The following is a 20,366-nucleotide window of genomic DNA, read 5'->3' on the forward strand; positions in this document are numbered from 1 at the left end:
GGTGGACTCATGGGCGCCCTAAAAATCACAAAATTCAAATCTTCACAGAGATTCAACCCAAAACTAAGTCAGAATTTTGAAAAAACAAATTGAAAGTATTACTAGTATAAGACTAAAACATTTAGCAAGCTATGCTTCTATATTACAATACTTTCATATAAATACTAGAAATAGAGATAATTGATACATCAAATTTTGGGAAGATATTTATAAAAATAAAATAAAAAAGCTACCTTAAAAAAAGTTATTGTTATATATAACATTGATAGACAGATAAGATATATAAAATATATGTATATATGTATAGTTCGTCCATTGTGGTTCGATGATGACCACTTTGTCATCCAGGGGGCTTAGGGCTTTGCACTGGGGTTTTATGCCTTCTCATATGGCTGGTGAGACCTATGTGAGACCAGAATGTTCAGCTGCACACTGGGCAGGTTATTCCAGCTGGAGCTAGTGTCAGTGGCCTTGCTTTTCTTCTGTCATTTTGCTTCTGCTTGTTCTCTTTTCCTCAGCAACCTGTGCGCCAGTTTTCACAGTGCGACACCATGATGCTCTGTCATGTGCCTCTGTCTCCCAGGTGGCTGGGTCTATGCTGAATGCCTTCAGAAAAGCTTTGAGGGTGTTCCTGAAGCGCTTTCTTTGACCACCTTGCGAGCGCTTTCCTTCACTAAGTTGGCCATACAAGAGTCGTCTAGGGATGCGGCAGTCTTCCATTCTGCTCATCGCAGCTGGGACTGCATCAGGATTGTGTGGATGCTTTGCAGACCCGCTCTTCGAAGGACTTCAATATCTGGTATTTTGTCTTGCCATTTGACATTCAGTATTTTTCTTAGACAAGTGGTTCAGTTTCTTTGCATGTTTTCTTTCCACTGTCCATGTTTCTGAGGCATAGAGCAATGTAGGGAGGATGACAGCTCGATAGATACCTCGTCTGTTCCAGACGTTTTTAGACAGTCTGGCCTTGGCAATACGCAGGTCGATTTCATTATCGATCTATCCGTTTCTGGAGAGTGTGTTGCCAAATTATGAGAATCTGTCCACTGCGTTTATATCATGCCCATTTATCTTGATGCTTGGATCCGAGTAAGCTTTCCCTGGAGCAGGCAAATATAAGGCTTCAGTCTTTTTTGTGTTGATGGTAAGGCCAAAGTCTGAGCATGCTCTTGAGAAGCCCTGATGATGCTCTGCAGATCATTTTTAGAGCAGGCATTTAGGTCACAGTCATCAGCAAATAGCAAATCCCTGATTACTGCTGATTTTATTTTTGACTTTGCTATGAGCCACCTCGGGTTGAATAGGCCACCTCAAATCTGTATGTTATATTTATCCCGCTGTTTTCTATATTTCTGAATGTATCTGTCAGCATAGCAGAGAACATGATACTGAACCCACACAGCCTTTTTTTTTTAATCGTTTAATACTTCGAAGGGCTCTGATGGTTCTCCACTTTCCTGGACAGGAGCCTTCATGCAATCATGAAATAGTCTCACCATGGTTATGAATTTTTGTGGACAACCATACTTTGACATAATTTTCCAGAGTCCTTCTCTGCTAACAGTGTCGAATGCCTTTGTTAGGTCGACATATATAGAGAAGAGTTCAGCATTTTGTTCTTGGCATTTTTCTTGGAGCTGCCTTGTTGTAAAGATCATGTCAATGGTTCCACGCTCTTTTCTGAAGCCGCACTGGCTTTCTGGTAGTAGACCATGTTCTATGTGTTGGATGAGCCGATTTAGTAGAATGCGTGCTAGGATTTTCCCAGCAATAGAGAGAAGAGATATTCCTCTATGGTTGTTGCAGATTTGGCGGTTTCCTTTTCACTTTTATAGATGGACAATTGTGGCATCTTTAAAGTCTTGTAGTATTGACTCTTGTTCCCACATAATTAAAGAACAGCTCGTTTAGTCTTTCAATCAGGGCTATTCCTCCTTTTTTGTAGATCTCTGCGGGAATGGAGTCAGCTCCTGGGGCTTTTCTGCTTGCGAGCTGTTGAATGGCAAGATCAGTTTCTTTTAGCATAAAGGGATCATCCGTTTTTCATTGGTACTTGCTGTAGCCTGTCTGGCTGCTTCATTTATAATGGAAGGTGTATTGAAAACCTTTTCAAAGTGCTCGGCCCAGCATTTTAGGATTTCTTCCTTATCTGTCAATAGGATTGTCCCATCAGCATTTAGTAGAGGGAATGATCCTGTCTTTGTGGGTCCATAAATTTCGTTTATGGCATGGAAGAAGTTCTTATGTTGTTCTTGTCAGCAAATTCCTGTATTGTTTCCACTTTTTTGCTTAGCCAGGTATCTTGCATTTGGTGTAACTGTTTTTGCACATTTTTTGCGGATGTTTGTGAATGCATCTTTAGTGGACTGGGAGTTTGGGTTGTTCAGATACAATTTATGGAGCTTGTGCTTTTCATCTAATAGTTTTCTGATCTCAGTACAGGTACTGTTTTCATCAAACCAATCCTGATGCTTTCTCTCCATAGGTCCGAGTATGCTTAATGCTGTGCTATGGATAACTTCTTTGAAGCATTTGATTCAGTTAGAGGTGTGGAGTTGAGGCAGTTATCAATCGCATCTGTAAGCAACTTTTCAATTTTGTCATCTGCTAGTCTGGCCGTGTTTAGCCTTTTTAGGGGTTTAGATTTTTGCGGACGTCTCTTTGGTTGAATACGAATGTTTAGTTTTGTGATGATGAGGCGGTGGTCTGTTCCACATTCTGCACCACAGCAAGATTTGGTGATATGTATGTCCTGATGGTCTGATTGTCTGGTGATGACGTAGTCTATGAGGTGCCAGTGTCTTGAGCGGGGATGCATCCAGGAAGTTCGCTTTCTCATTGGGAGACTGAATATTGTGTTTGATATAAGCAGCTTGTGTTCAGCGCAGGTCTGGAGTAGTAATAATGCACTGACCTATCCCGAATTTGCCTAAGACTCCTTTCCAGATGTGATGGTCAAAGCTGACACTTGCGTTGAAGTCACCGAGAATGAGTAGCTTATCTGTTTTTGGAATATCAAGTATGGCAATGGTGGAGTTTAGTTCTTCGTAGAACTTTGCTATGACATCATCTGGGTTGGTCATGGTGGGTGCGTAGCAGCTAACGATGAAAATGTGTTTCTTTCCGTTTTGTAAAGGCAGCTTTAGGGTCATGAGCCTGTCACTAATTCCTTTGGGAGACCCGACTAGTTTAGATACTATTGAGGTTTTTATTGCAAAGCCGACTACAGATTCACGTCGTACTTCAGTGCTTCTACTGCTCCTGAAGAAAGTATATCCAGATCCTTTTTCGCAGAGTGAGTTCACCTTTATCTGCATACGGCTTCCAATGTGCCCACACCTACCGCTTCACTGCTTACCTGTCGCCACAGGACCTTGGTTTGGTTGTATTTGGGGAAGGGGGGATGACTAGTGACTTGCGCTGGAATTTGGATTTAAGTGAGGAGGATTCGCGCAACACGTCGACCTCACTCTCTCGCCCTAAAGCCCATCATTTTCCGGAATCAAGATTTGGTCAAGACGTCTTGGGACGAGTTTGGGTGCAGTGGATGACCAGAGACTTTCTGTGTGTCTTGTCCTGCTCTAGAGTGCTCCACAGCACTGTGCTGGTATTTGCCTTTCTGGCAGCCAAGTCCAGACTTCACATGCTAGGTTTGACAGAACCTCAATGTACTGAGTGCCATGGACACGTCAGATACCCTCTACCTAGTTTAGTCAGCCAGTCAAAGCCGTTTCCGGAGTGTGGCCGCTGCACGTGCTACAGCTTCTGGGAGCCTCAGGTGAGAGTTGGGTACCGAGTGGGGACCAAGAGTGAGCCAAGCTACCCTCAAAAAGAGGGTACGACTGCCTGTCCACTAGATACCCCATATATATATATATATATATATATATATATATATATATATATATAACATATATACTACCTATGTTAGTTACTATAATACATAGTAAAAACATTTTCAAATTGTTTCTAAATCAAATCAAATCCGCAGCATAGCTTTATCATGTTTGAGTAATGAAATACTTGATCTTAGATAAGAAACAGTAATTATTCATTTGCTTTTACTACCAAATTTAGGGAATGGTGGAACATATGTTTATGTTCTATTTAAATACAGTCCTAATTAATGAATATATTGTATATTATGTTTTAATAATTAAATTAATTAACATGGCTTCATCTAAAATATTTAGTAGATGTATTCTTTATCCCAACTATAGTCTAATCAACAAAACACTTTGGGACAACAGATACCTTGGCGAAACTCCAATACTAGAGTCAGAATTAGAGGAAGCAATGAAGCAAGAAGATCACTTAAAGGTTGCAAGTCAGAACGTTTAATATACGCCATCTCACACATAATTTAATATTTTAGTACAATCTGCCAGAAAATATGGGACGAAAAAACAAGGCCAAAAGAATGAACTCAATCTTTAATTAACCCACTGCCCAAGAAAGGAAACTTGAGACAATGTCAAAACTATAGAACCATTTTTGATCATCCAAGCAAGATAATGCTAAGAATAATTCTCAACAGACTCAAGAGAAAAGCAGAGGAGATCCTTTCTAAAGAAAAGTCAGGCTTCAGGCTTTACAGCAGGTTAAATGAAGATTGCCTTCAAGACCAAAACATAGTGGTAAACAACTTCATAGACTTCAAAAAAAAAAAAAAAAAAAAGCTTTGGCATGATGGCAAGTGATGAGGTAGTTTAACTTTGAAAAAAAACAAAACATTATTGATGTATGTAAAGCCCTATACCAAAATGCGAATAGCTCAGTACATCTGAGAACCAAATTGGAGAAAGTTTTAGGACCTCCATAGGAGGATGGCAAGGATGCCTTCTCTCTTCAGCTCTTTTATTGAACTTGTATACTGATGACATGATGAAAACTCTAGAAGGATCTAATCTGAGCTTGACTATAAATGGGCGGCCTATTTCTAATCTCAAGTTTGCAGATGATATAGATCCTGATTGGAAAAAATGAAGAACAGGTACAAGATCTTATTTCAAAACTGGATGCAGCATCTCAAGCAGTTGGAATGGAAAATCATGCAGAAAAAAAAGCAAAATACTAGTTTGTGAAATTAGAAGAAGTTGAGTCCTTTAAATTCCTAGGGTCAAACCTAGCAAGATATGGAGGTTCAATAAAAGAGATAAAAACCTGCAATAAAAAGTGTTGAACTGAATGTAAAGACCAGAATGTAGAATGATTTTATATAGAATCTAATTCTCAAATATATTTTATGTGTTCACGTCTAAAACTGGAAAGTTATCTTTCAAAAGATAAGAAGGAATAGATCTAATCTTATGAAATGAAAAGATGCAACAGTCTACTTATTAATCTAGGACAAGATAGCTCTATGACATAAATCTTCTCGTTCATGTGCACACATACACAGTGAAACAAAATTAGTTTTAGACTGTAGATGTCTAAAAATAGTAATTCTTAGATAATAAGATTAAAGTAAATGAACTTTTTAAAAAATTATATAGACCTAACAAAATCCCAAATAAAAAAATTCTAATTAAATAAAAACTTCAAATAAAAGCGAATGTGTAGTTCTAAAATGTAAATTTAAAAAAAAAACACATTTCAGGGTGAATTTTATTTTAAAAAGTTAGTTAAGTAAATGGTAAACATGTTCAGTAATAGGCTTTGGATATTTTTTTGTTTGTGAGCTTACATGTTAACTTGATTTGTATCACTGTGCTATGTGACCTAAGATACAGGCATTTGTTTTTATCTTGGTCAAGATGGCTTATTGAACTAATTGTCGTAAATTCTCTTTCTTCTATAGAATTTAGGCATTTTTTATTTATTTTAGGGTCCTTTAGTTGTGGTAAGGACATTTGCATATACTATGCTCTCTGCTCGTTAACCCTTGGCCAAAGAAACATATGACCTTAACATCATCTGCCCTATAGATCGCAAGGTCTGAAATGGGAACTTTTTATGTTCTCCACTGTTATCTAAGGAATGTTCATGCCAAGTATCATCAAGATTGGTCATAACAATTTTGATTGCTAGAATGGAAATACTCCTTCCATTCTACTTAATGAATATTACTTGCCAAATAAGACTTATCAATTTGGCCACAAAATACTTCAAAAGAAATTTCAATTTCAATACATGGAAAAATTCTTACCAGCAACATCTGTAGCAACTAATATTGAGAATTCTCTTTTCTTGAAAGCGCTGATGATTTCATTTCTTTCAGCTTGACTAATGTCACCATGCAGAAGACCCACTTAAGAAAATACATTCAATTTTTAAAGTCCTGTTGTTTAATCTTAATAATAAACTTCATAGTTGGAAGTGGCTTTCACTGCTTTTCCTTTCCATAAAAAAAGATCTATTATTGACTTTAATAATTATTTAAAACATTGATTTTAAGCATAAATTATTTTGTTTATAGACTATAAATATATAGATTATTACTGGAAATCTTGAGTATAAATTGATAAAATTAGTTGGTCAATTTTTTAAAATGATTCATGCATGTTTTGTTTGGGGCAATGAATAATTGTGCAAAATTTCAACTTAATGTAAGAATGGGAAGTTGGAGAAATAATGTGTACAAAATTTACCAGACAGAATGAGTGACTTGATACAAGTTTTGTAAAAAGAAGTGAAATCTCTTTGTTAAGAGAAGTTATGAAATGTTGGCATTGCTTGAAGCATCCTACAAAATGGCCTTTGCCTTGGCTCTAAAACGGAAGCCTTTCTCTGAAGAAATAGTTAAACCATGTCTCCAAATATTTGCAAGAGGTGTTTGGGAAATAGTAATGAAAGAAAGTAATGAAACTGCTCTCTCAAGGAAGACAAATCTACACAGTGTACTGAGAAACAACTGTCAATGGCTGGTAAAGTTGCTCTCGGCGTTCCAGTACCACCTCATCGTGGTCGCTGGGTGAACACCCCGCTCTTTAGAGAGGTGGCAAAGGGTACTGGTTGCTTGCTACTGATGAATGAGCAGTCAGCAAATGTAAAAGTGCATTCAAAGGGGTTATGTCCAGCCCCCACCCCCCGGGAGGCAACAGTGAGTAAGAGACCTAACGGGATCTCCCAAAAGCGGATAGTGCTGGACACCAACTCGAGGGTTGGCCGAGATCTCCTGGGTCCCGTTGGATTCGCGGGTCTCTCTTTGGACAAAGACTGGACTGACTGGCGCGGCCATAGCGGGCTGAGTCGGGCGGTCTGGTTGGCGTCCACGAGCTAGGCTCTAACTAGCCCGTTCCCTGGTGCGCTAGTGGAGAAATACGCCGCAATAAATGGTAATTCCAATACTGGGAATATCAAGAAACGTGTACCACACCACTTTTGCCCTGCAGGAAACTATTTTGCCAAACTGTGGTGGTGATTGCTGAGGCAGGTTCTTCCTTGCCCTCCATGGTGACATAAGTATAGGCCATGCACACTGCTGCATAGGAGCAGTAATTAAGGCCGCCAACGGCCTTAACCAAATATCAATGACAAGTACAGACACGAAAAAAAGCGGGCATGAGCAGACCCGAACAGACTCCGCGCGGTAGTGGGCGACAGGCCTGGGCACGAAAAGTCCACTACTGGTTGCCCCGCTACCTCGATGAGGGGAATTTGTCAGGTCGCGACAAATGGGCTAAAATTCCTCCACCAAAGTCCTCTTCTCAACCTACACTGCATTCGTAGGCCTGCCTCCTTCAGAGGTCCGATACTAATCAGGTTGCTGGACGTCAGCCACAACCTCCTGTCGATAATGATACGCGCCAGGCCGAACTGACTTGAAGCTATATAGTGACGAGAGCCCCCGGCTCTCAAAATAACCAATTAGATACTAGTGGGATCCAACCCACCCAAGGGACTATTAACACAGGTCCCTCTTGATTCTACAACTAAACATCTGTTAGAGCTCTCTAAATTCCTCCACGATAGGTCAACTGACGTAGTACTACTACAAGAGACCCTCACTGGCAAGCGAAATGCCAGTATAACCGGCTATACGTGCAAGTGCACAGACTGCCGAGGACTGTTAACCTACGTTCGCAACAACTTGGTTACCAAACAAGTCCACGAGTGCACGGCGTACCGACGCTATCACCCTCGAGATGCACAAACAAGGGCGAAAATTTACGGTAACTAATCTGTATAACCCCCCTAAGCATGAAATCAGCCTAGAAATTGACAGCACAAAATATCAATTCTCAAAATGTCATCGCAGGCGATTTCAACGCAAAGTCTCCATAGTGGGGCTATGACGTAACTGACTCGTCATGACACAAAATACATGAACTGCTCAATAGCTCAAATCTCTTTTGCTTACAAAATAAACATACCCCCCCCCCCAAACATTATACCATACTGGTAACGGCAGCCAATCCAGACCTGACCTTACTCTTATAACTGCAAATTTAGAATCCAATACTCAATTTCAGGTCCTGGACGACAAAGGGAGCGATCATAGGCCCTTATTAATCACAATTGCCCTCTCAGAGGTAAGGGGTGTAGCCCCAAAAGTTCCACGAAAGTGGAGTTACACCAAAGTGAACTGGCCAGCATACGAGGCAGCAGTCGACACTGCCCTAATGAACGCTGGAGGAGAAAGACGCTGACACTACTTACAGCGAAATAACAGCGGCAATGTTGGGTGCAGCTAGGAGGTTTGTCCTGCTTACTTATCCTGGTGTCAGGCAGAAGTGCGTGTGGTCTCAGAATTTGAACAAGCTGGTCTTGAGACGCAAGCGAGCCCGTAGTCTCGCTGAAAGAAAGGGTACTCCCGAATTTCGGCGGGAATACAATAGGTTCTGTAGAGCCGCGAGTGAACTGGCCCGACGCGTCTGGTCGGACCATTGGAACGCTGCCTGTGCCGGGATGGATCTTCGGGACTCCTCGAAAGTCTGGCGTCTTCTACGAAACCTTGAGACCAAAGACAGAGCGCAAACGGCTGCCCCTCTATCCACACCCGGAGCGTCGGCCTCAACGGTAACCAAAATGGCCAACTTGCTAAATCGACACTTCGCTAATTTCGCTAAAATTAGCAAGTCGAAAAAGAAGACAGCCATGTCCAAAGCCCTCAATAAAGAACGTAAAAGGCTCGAGAGGGAGCCAAATGAGCCTGACAGCGAAGCAACGTGCAACGCGCCCTTCTGTCGTGCTGAGCAGGACAGAGCGATTGGCAAGTGCAAAAACCGAAACGCTCCGGGCCAGACAAGGTAACCCCTGAGAAACACCTCGGGTGCATTGTAAGAGGTAAACTCCTAGAGTTTATGAATCAAACCTGGGCAGAGTCCAGACTGCCCGGGGCCTGGAAACGTGCTATCATTGTACCAATCCTCAAGAAGAGCAAAGACCCGACTAACGTGGAGTCCTACAGACCCATTTCACTAACCTCAACGCTTGATAAAATAGCCGAACGCATGGTTAACGAGCGGCTAGTTCGAACCCTTAAGAGTGCCGGTATCCTGGCGCCAGGGCAGGCCGGCTTTAAGGCAGGCTTGAGCCCGATCGACCAGGTCACAATATTCGCACAGGAGGTGGCCGATGGGTTCCAGAGGTCCGAAAGCACATATGCAGTATTTATAGACCTAAAACAGGCTTATGACCGCGTGAGAAAGCAAGGTCTCTATCTTAAACTTAGATCCATGAGTGTGCTGGGCAAGATATACAATTGGATACGATCCTTTCTGTCTGGGAGGAGCACACGTACAAAATACCAGCACTCCCTTAGCAAACCAAAACAACAAAATGTCCTGCCTCAGTGTTCTGCCCTCTCCTGCACACTTTTCATGGCCTACCTCAATGATTTGCCCAGCTCACTGCGGTCAAAGAAACTACAAATATGAGGATGACATTGTCCTTTGTCAACCGGGAAGAAAGCCGACCAAATGCAGGCAGCATTACAAGCAGACCTCCAAACCATCTCCTCGTATTGCGAAAAATGGCAGATTCAAATAAACGTTGCCAAAACGACCTGGTCCTTGTTCAGCCTGGGGATCCGCATTCTTAAGGTTCCATTCGAGCTTCCACGCGACTCCAACGTGAAAATACGCCAAAATATCTAGGGGTGACCCTGAATAGAAAACTGTCAATGCTCCAGCACATCCAGGAAACTGAAAGAAAAGCCTCGGAGAAGTTAGCGCTACTCAGAAAGCTGGCCAGCACAAAGTGGGGTGCTAAAGCTGACATGCTACGCACACTGTACTTGGGGGCAGTTAGATCGCAAATAGAATACAGCTTTACAGTTCAAGTATAGACTAGTAAAACAGCCCTCGAATCACTCGATCGAGTACAGGCACCCTAGCTATGGGTGGGGGCGAGGGAGGGTCGCCCAAAATAGAAGAGGCAATCGGCGCCACAGATAACATCCGCCGAGCCATTGGAGCTGTCGTTTTTATGCATTGGGCGCCCTCACATTGAGGCGTGAAAAGCAATGAAACGGCAGACACCCTTGCACGAGAGGGAGCTATGGCAGCCACACACCTCGAAGCATCAATCACGTTTTTACAAGCAACGGCAGAAATTCAAACACTCATTCATGAGAAGTGGTTAAAGTCCTTGGAGGAATCTGACAGAGCACCTAGTTTCTGGCAGCGTATGCGTCACCCAGGTCGCGATCCGTGGTGGCGGTTAAGGAGGTCAGAACAAGCAATCATTGCACAGTGTAGGACGGAACATTGTCCTGTTGGGGAATACTTTGCCCGGTTCGGCCCAAACTACGACTCCCGATGCCGTCCTTGTGAAGAGAGCGTTGAAACAGTGTCGCATATCTTGTACGAGTGTCATCAGCTCTGAGAGCTAAGGGGGGACGTGCCTGAGCAGTCACTCGACTTGTATGGTAGCTATGAGGCATTACGCCGAACGGCCCAGTTTCTTGCCGACTCCCGATGCCGTCCTTGTGAAGAGAGCGTTGAAACAGTGTCGCATATCTTGTACGAGTGTCCCCAGCTCCGAGAGCTAAGGGGGGACGTGCCTGAGCAGTCACTCGACTTGTATGGTAGCTATGAGGCATTACGCCGAACGGCCCAGTTTCTTGCCGACTCCCGATGCCGTCCTTGTGAAGAGAGCGTTGAAACAGTGTCGCATATCGTGTACGAGTGTCCCCAGCTCCGAGAACTAAGGGGGGACGTGCCTGAGCAGTCACTCGACCTGTATGGTAGCTATGAGGCATTACGCCGAACGGCCCAGTTTCTTGCCGACTCCCGATGCCGTCCTTGTGAAGAGAGCGTTGAAACAGTGTCGCATATCGTGTACGAGTGTCCCCAGCTCTGAGAGCTAAGGGGGGACGTGCCTGAGCAGTCACTCGACTTGTATGGTAGCTATGAGGCATTACGCCGAACGGCCCAGTTTCTTGCCAGAGCACTACGGGAGGATTGAGTCCTTCCTGCTCTTATTTTTCAATAGGAGTTCATCTCAGGTAGAGTTGCTGGACTTGTAACTTGTAAATGTTATACAAAAAAAAAAAAAAGAAAAATATCTTTAAAAACAAAAAAACAAAGCTTAACTAATGGAAAGAACTGCAACATCACTGCCTGTCACGGATGAATGTGTGTATGTATGTATAATCTATTTTTACAATCTGCGCGAATGACCAGAAGTGTGTTTTGTTGTCAGAGGTTGATCAGAGAGAGACCAGCGTGTGTGATATACAGTAAAGCTGATTAAAGTTTATGTGTTTGATCTAGTGGTTTCATTGTTTAATTTCGTTAACTAGAACTGAACCAAGGACACCTAGACGTATCGAGACCTAAGGTAGATGCTATCGAGTTATTATTATAAATATAATAAGGAATCTGTGACACTGCCAAATATCTCAATACTGCAGGAATAAGCTACTTTTTTCTATATATAACAAAAAATAATTACCACCAATTAATTAACTAATTGATTCATGTATTGTCATTGACATTGAATACGTTGTACAATGGGAAAATGGAAACAACTCCACATATTCAGCCATATCTCTATTTCCCTTATTTTATATCAAACTAAATAATCACCAATAACTAACCATGGGTGTGGGAGAAATAACATATACAAAAATAGTACAAGAAAGAGTGAGTTGATATAATATACAAAATATTCACATCCTACTCCCCCTGTTTTTTTACTAGCAATAGTCAGTGCTTTATTTGTGAGGTCCTTTTTCAATGTCGGTAACAAAAATTATACTTTTCTTGTATTTTAATGTTTATTATTAATTTATTATATTATTAATTTGTTAAAATTGAATTTTTAAAAAAATTGCGCACAATAAGAATTAAAATTTAATTTTCCGCACACACATTTACGGTCATGCTTGTTTTTAAGAAGTGATGCCTTTAAAATTTCAAAATTTGATTGTAATAATTAAGACTTAAGACACGAAAATCTCGTTGGTGATGTTGTAAAACAAGTTTCAGGGATCAACAAATTGAAGGCATTCATTGATAAACTGTATGGAGTTGATCATTCTTCACCCAAACATTGCAGAGAATTCCAAATCTGTGCTCGTTTGTTAGATGCTGAGTTGTTACAAGAATGTTAAGCATGCGCTGGGTGGCATCCAGCTTCTGTTTGTTTTAGCAGTTTGGGAAGATTGTTTTTGGATAACATTTGAAAGAAGCAAAACCTGACTCAACCAGAGACAAAAAAGATCAATGCATCTATGAAGGTTTTTCAGCGAAAGATGACTTCTACTGAATTTTTACTAGATCTCGGATTGATGTACGATGCGCTCCAAGAATGGTCAGAGTGAAGTTTGGATTTACAAGAGTGCAACATAGACATCTACAGAGAAGATAAAAAAATCAAGGCTGTTATACAGATTTTTAGAAGAAATGCAAAATATTCCAAGCCCTTATGATAAAATTGTAGTCACTGCTGTAGATAGTAACCTTTTCAAAGGAGTTTCACTTCTCACCAAAAACTGTACCAGTGATCCACCAATTGACGTAAGCAAAAAACTACAAGAAACAATTGAACAAAACTTGCTTTCTAGTGAAGATGCTGAGTTGGCAGATTGGGCTCGAGTGATCGATACAAAGCAATGGCCGGACAACATTGGTACTTACTTAACATTGGGCAAAACAGAAATTAGAAACTTGTCAACAAGATTGCAATTAAACAAAAGAATAATGATTCACGGATTTCATGAATATCTAATCAAAAAAATTTTCCGGATAAACTACTTTGTTTGCAAATAGCTCTCAGTACAATCCCTATTTCTTCAAGTGAAGCCGAAAGAGGATTTTCGCAAATGAATCGTATCACCCCGACAAAAAGCTCAGTGATGACAACAACTGTATCTTTACTGTTATTTATCAGATTAGTTGGACCACCACTCGTACGTTTTGACCCTACAAGATACATTGATTCATGGTTGCTTAGAGGCAGACATTCAGACACAGATATGTTGATTCATGGTTGCTTAGAGGCAGACATTCAACCACAGATATGTTGATTCATGGTTGCTTAGAGGCAGACATTCAACCACAGATATGTTGATTCATGGTTGCTTAGAGGCAGACATTCAACCACAGATACCAACAGCAAAGAACGCAGTTGGGAGTATACGTCAGATGATAACTTGATTAAACTTTGGAATTTATTAAGAATAATTTATTTAACATTTATATTTCATTTTCATTTTTAACAGGGTTCTTTCCTACAGAACACAAGAGAACTTTATAAAATTTTTTAAAAAGAAAATCAAGAATAATTTGAATAAGTTGTTAGTTAAATTTTACAAATCATAACAAATGTATATGGTAAACTACTAAAGTAACAATAAAACAATTTAAGTTGGTTAATTATGAAATAAAATTGTTTTAGACATTTAGTATCTTTCAGTTGGGATTTAGCTTGCATCGAGGTGCGAACTGGTAGTTAAAGGTTAGGCAATCCATCACTGAGTACCGGTACCTATTTTTTTTTACAAAAAAAGCACCGGTAATAGTAAATTGCTTTAAAAATGGTTTATTATTTTTATGTTAAATTTTGGTTGTACAATACATTTTAGAATATCTTAAAAGTTTTAAGAGATTTAAAATGTGGAATTTCAAATGTAGATATCTTTCCTAATAATAGAGACACTTGTAAAATTTGGCCAATATCTGACAAAAGAACATAATAATAGTTTGAAAATTAATTTGGTATCACATTTAGACTTTAGTACAATAATAAGAGCAAAACAGTTGGCTTAAGGCAGTTGAAAAAAAAAATCAATAAACAAACATAAAATAGAACTTAAAAAACAAATCTAATTAAAGTTTGAACAGGTACTAAATTTTGGCTTTGCGTGTGGTACCATGACAGCAAGAAATAAGTAGGGTACCGGTAGTTAAAATGTCTTCACAAAAAAAAAAGTATGCAATATTTCTACCCAATAACTAATACTATATTGCTTTTTCTTAGGTTAGAAATGTTACAAATCTAAAGAGTAGGCCTATTCTAATAAACAAGCACACTGTGATCCCTCTCCCAGTGATTCTGGAGAATCCTTTTTTTATAAGTTTGTAACTCTCTAAAGCAAATAATTAAATTAATTAATTAATAATGCATTATTTATATTGAAATAAAAATTCTGGTTTTGAGCATTTAGATTTTACACATTTTAATGGAATGCAATATTTCATAGAAAAAGGAAGGCAACATAATTCTCTAATAGAAAGTATTTTCAATGGGTTGATTTTAAAAAAATATTTGAAAAAAAGCTATTGTTGTTGAAATGCATTAGCTGAGCATTTGGAAAGTAATGAAATCAAAATGTAATATAAAATCCAAGTTAATTTTCTATTGAGTCTTTTATTTAATCAATTAGAAATTTTGGGTCTTAAAAAGTGTAGTGCCAAGACAGGCATTAAGGGACTTTTATCAGTATTTGTCAATTTTATTTTGACTAACCTCACTGTCTATTAGGAATGACTCTATTACACTTCATAACAAACAATGTACCTATTCAATAAGTATTTGAAACAAAAGTAATAACAGATGAAATGTATCCTTATATTTGAAAATAATCAATAACATATTCTTTAAGGTTACATATTAGAGGTTTAAAGTTAAAAAAATATTATTTTATGGATCTTCCTTCCAAAAAGATGATAAGATAGAAGATAATTAAGCTAATGCATATCAGTGTAAATCTAGCCCTTCATGTCAATTAGTCTTATGTACTACTGAGTCATTAATTTTCCTGGCTGATTCAGGCAATCTGTTTCATACTTTAATACCATAACACTAAGAAAAAAGTAGCTGTTCTAGCACATGGAATAAGTAATGTACCTTTATGTCATTTTATTTTATTTGGTTTTGTTTTTTATTCAATGTTTTATGCATTAATGCTACTTTACTTTTTAGTCTTCTGTCCTGAATTGTCTCTAGGTCAAAAGTAAATATTCATTTGTTATAAATCTCAAGACTTTACTTTGCATCTTAATGTTTTCATGAGTTGAAAACTCCCAAATAGAGGATGCACATTCTAAAACTGGTCTCATCAAAGTTAAAATAATTATAGTTTTATATTCTTGATTTTTTCTTTTCTTTTAATGAAAATACTTACACTCAAAATCTTTGGCCTTTAAATTTGCTGCTAACTCTTCAGAATTGGTTTTCCTCGTAACGAATATGAGAACACTCCCTTCTAAAGCATCAAAAGAAAAGAAAAATAAATAGCTCAATAACAATGCTAAAGAAAAAATTTTTTTAATTAAAATAGTGTAACAAAATCCTTCACTTACTAGAAATAAAAATAACAAAAAGTTCAAAACAGCAAAGCTAACCTTTTTTATATGTGCATAATAAGTCAGTCAAAACTCGGGGCCATTGATTTAGGAAATCGACTTTATTATTATGTGCATGAGTCAGTCAGTGACTTTGATGGCCATTTAATTGTTCAAGACTATAAAACAAACTTTCAGTTTCAATCAAATCAATTTAGTTCTTTCTACAATACCGATAAAGATCATATATATCTAAGGTGAGAGATTGCAACCCAATGTGTCAAATAAGGCTTGAGGACCTCTAGAGTGCATCTGTAGAGTCATTAACCATCAAAACAAAAATTGGGGGGTAACCACTTAAAGACCCAAGATAGAATCATTACATGAACAATTAACTGTCACAGTTTCGTTTGAGATTGAGTGTTATTTGTTCACCTTGGGTCAAGAAGAGCTTGAGAAACCTCTGAATAGAAAGAGGAAGTGAGAATGACTAAATATACTTTTAAGTTAGTAGCAGTCATTTTTAGCGGCCCCCGAAAGGGGAAAAGACACTATTAGTTTTGTGCCAAATGTCTGTCCGTCTGTCCCATTTAGATCTCGTAAACTAGAAAAGATATTGAAAATCCGACATCACAATATTTTAGACCATTCAATGTTCTGATGCAACAGCTACTTTTTTTTTCTTCTGAAAGCGAAAAATCTAATTTTTAAAATCAGTTATGCAAGTATTTTTTTAAAGAGAAAAAGCTAATTAGTATGCTTTGTAAGTTAGACCTAATTTAAGACGAATGGTAATGTTATAAGTTTCATTTTCCTGAAAAATTATATATTGCATTATATTTTTTTTTTTTTTTTTTTTGAAGATTCGAATAAGAGATTGAGCCTTATCAAAAAAATTAGATCAATTATAAGACATCAGTTAGACCAGGGGAGGCGTGGTGGCTGAGCGGTAAAGCGCTTGGCTTCCGAACCGGTGGTCCCAGGTTCAAATCCTGGTGAATACTGGGATTTTTAACTTTGGAATCTTTGGGCGCCTCTGAGTCCACTCAGCTCTAATGGGTACCTGACATTAGTTGAGGAAAAGTAAAGGCGGTTGGTTGTTGTGCTGGCTACATGACACCCTCGTTAACCGTAGGCCACAAAAACAGATGAACTTTATATCATCTGCCCTAAAGACCACAAGGTCTGAAAGGGGAACTAGTTAGGCCAGGTTCACATCTAACTTTACATTCACTTTCACCTATCCTTTGATCTTCTGGACTGTTGGGGCACTACACAAGATCTGTTAACCTTCTTTCTCCATTCTTATCTCTCATTTTGTCTTTGATATAATTTCATTCGGATGTTTTTTCTGCCTGGGTGGACCACTTCGGGGGCCGATTTTGAGTTTGTGTTTCCACACAAACTGTCTTTTGTAACCTTGTTGGGACTTGAGACAGTACACACATTTTAGTAGCAGTAGTTTGCTGTATTTGGAGCTGTACACATGTTTTGTTACCTGCTATGATGCAGGATGTGATTTAGTAGTGAAATTGTATGTACATCTATTCTAGAGGACTTATGATATTTTGTGCCCGCTAAGATGCGGATGTAACTGTACTACTATTTATATTACTACTATGCAGATATTATGCCATTTCTTATTTAACCAGTGATTTGTAACCGAATGCCTAAAGTTGCAGTATTATTCTCATCATTTAATAAACGTTATTTGTCTGCTGAAATTGGACTCAAGTCAGTGTCTACTATTAATGTTTGTTACATGCTAAGTGTAGCTCCAGGACACACAAACCCAGCATTCTACACATTGATAACACCTCTTTACATTTGGTAGCCAATGTGTAATATTTATATTCGTCACCATAATCTTTACATTTACTGAAAAATTAAATAAATAATCTTCTTAGATATATGAAGATCATGTTTTATACTATAATAAGATAAAAAATCTTTATTGATCCTAATAATTTCTTAGGATTATATTACAGGCACAACAAACAAAAAGATTCATTAAATGGCAGTGCTGATGCAGTCTGACAGAGTATGGAAGAAATGAGAACTTATAGTGTTAAGTTTTTGCCACAGACGTCACCCAGAAGTAATGGTGGTGTGGGTTGGGATTGTCTTCTAAAATTTGTCCAACTTTTTTGAGGCATCATTTTGAAAGTCTGTTCAAGTGGCACATTAGTTTAAATGACATTTTATTTTACATAAAGTTTTTTTAGTGCATATATTTGCAGGAAAAAGATTTTCTTTAGCAATTTAAAACTGTTGAATTTTTACACCCAATTTAGGTTTTCAATATGATCTACTCACAAAAGCCTGTTAGTCAGTCATGTCTTATAACTGACTAAGAAAACTAAAATGACTAAAAGGGCATGTCTGTCAGTATCTTCATAAAAATGTGAACCACAGTTATTCTAAAACAAAATGTGTATATGTACCATGGGCGTAGCCAGGGGGGGGTTTTTGGGGTTTAACCCCCCCCCCCCCGAAATGAAATCGGGGGGGGGGGGGGGGAGTCGGAATTTAGTGACTGATTTTTTGCTTTGATTTTGTTTATTTTAGGTGAGATTTTAATACTAAACCATCACTTGCCCCAGCACAACCAAAGGGGTTTTGAGTTTAAAACCCCCTACCAGGGGGGTTCAAGTTTAAAAACCTCTACTAGGGGTTTTGAGTTTAAAACCCCCTACCAGGGGGTTTTGAGTTTAAAACCCCCTACCAGGGGGGTTCGAGTTTAAAAACACCTACTAGGGTTTTTGAGTTAAAAACCCCCTACCAGGGGTTTTGAGTTTTAAACCCCCTACCTGCGTTTTTGCAGTTAACTCCCCCTCTTCTATAAAACAAAACAAAAAAAATGCAAACGAAAATCCCCTAATTCCAAGAGCAAAGTTAAGGAAGATTTTGATTTTAAAACCCCGTTTAAAATTTACGATAAACCCCCTTTTTAATATAAAAAAAAAAGCTAATTACGCACTGAAAATGTTATGAGCGTAGCTAAATGGGTTTTGACTCAGTTTTGAGTTTAAATCCCACTTCAGCGGGGTTTGAAGGTAAAAAATACCTCTTAAATAATAAAAACAAAGCAAATTATACACTAAAAATGTTATGAGTGTAGTCTAAGGGGTTTTGAGTTTAAACTCCCCTCCAGTGGAGTTTGAAGCTAAAAAGTACCTCTTCAATATAAATAAAAGAAAATTACTCACTCTAAAATCTATGAGCGTAGTCAAAGGGGTTTTGAGTTTAAACCCCCAGCCAGGGGGGTTTGAGGATAAAAATACATCTTCAGTGTAAGAAAAAAAAGCAAAATTACGCACTCAAAATGCTACGAGCGTTGCCGAAAGGCTTTTGAGTTTAAACCCCCATTCAGAGGGGTTTGGTGCTAAAAATACATCTTCAATATAAAAAAAAAGCAAGTTACACACTAAAATTATTTTAGCGTAGCCAAGCCAATCTGGGGTTTTGAGTTTAAACCCTTCTTCTACAGATGGATTTTTTTTAAAGTTTAAAACCCCTCCAGATGGTTTTGAGTCTAAGATCCCCCTACAGAGCATTTTGAGGTAGAAATGCCCAAACAGAAGATTTTGACGATAAAACTTCTCTTTTCGATATAAAATCTAAAGCAAACTACAGTCACTTAATTCCAAGAGCGTATTCAAGAGAGGTTACACATTTTTACCAGTGGCAGGGCTCCATTAATAAACTGCAGTGAATAGTCATCTACCGAAATCGAAAAACACTAAATGTGGCTCAACAAAGATGGCTAAGACAGATTTTAGGAGTCAGTTATAGAGATCGGGTCTAAATCAAGGAAATCCTATGCCGAACTGGGAGTCGACCCCTTAGTAAGATTGTGAGAGAACGACGCATGAGGTTTGCGGGAAATGTTCTCCGACATAATGAATTACGCATAATAATTACGCATGTAATAAAGATTATGTACACACACACACACACAAATACATATTTATTTTTTTTCGCCGGGGGGGGGGGGGGGACCCCCCCCCCCCCCCCCCGCCCTCAAAAATCCTGGCTACGCCCATGATATGTACATACAATACCGGTATACATTTCTGACCTTTATAAATGAAATTTGAAAATGGAACTTAAGGACCTTAATTCTAGTCTAGGCATAGCTTCTACTAAATAGATCTACAACTACAATATTTGAACTAATCCATAAACAAGTTCTAAAAGGTGTGATGGCTGAGTGGTAAAGCGCTTGGCTTCCAAAACTGGGGGGTCCCGGGTTCAAATCCTAGTGAAGACGTGGATTTTTAATTTCTGGATCTTTAAGGCTCCTCTGAGCTCTAATGGGTACATGTCATTAATTGGGGAAAAGTGAAGTGGATGGTTGTTGTGCTGGCCACAGGACACCATAGGACACAGAAACAATGACCTTTACATCATCTGCCCTATAGACTGCATGGTCTGAAATGGGAACTTTACTTTTATAAACTAGTTTTAGCATAAACTAGATTGAGACTAACTCTAGATCTTGATAATACTATCCTAGATTTCAACTGAAACTCACCAGCCATCAGGAAACTAATTATGAATAAACCTGACATAAGAATGCAGGGTTTTTTTTTTTGGGATTATGGCTGGCTTTAACTTCCTGATATGAATTAGAGATAAAATGTAAAAAATAAAAACTTTTTGCCCTTTTTAACTTTCAAAGGCATA

At 38.7% G+C, this 20,366-nt stretch overlaps 1 protein-coding gene across 2 annotated transcripts in view; it reads right to left on the reverse strand.

The window, feature by feature from the left end:
- Positions 1 to 20,366, reverse strand: part of LOC106050396 (ATP-dependent RNA helicase DDX42) — an 89,415-nt gene that overhangs the window by 16,756 nt on the left and 52,293 nt on the right. For both annotated transcript variants that reach the window (XM_013205354.2, XM_013205353.2), the window contains exons 15-16: positions 15,518 to 15,598; positions 6,149 to 6,250 (exon numbers count right to left, since the gene is read on the reverse strand). In XM_013205354.2, coding sequence (XP_013060808.2) covers positions 6,149 to 6,250; positions 15,518 to 15,598 — 183 coding nt within the window. The remainder of the gene's footprint in view (positions 1 to 6,148; positions 6,251 to 15,517; positions 15,599 to 20,366) is intronic.

Source organism: Biomphalaria glabrata, chromosome 1 (genome assembly GCF_947242115.1).
Source record: "Biomphalaria glabrata chromosome 1, xgBioGlab47.1, whole genome shotgun sequence".
Lineage (NCBI taxonomy): Eukaryota > Metazoa > Mollusca > Gastropoda > Planorbidae > Biomphalaria > Biomphalaria glabrata.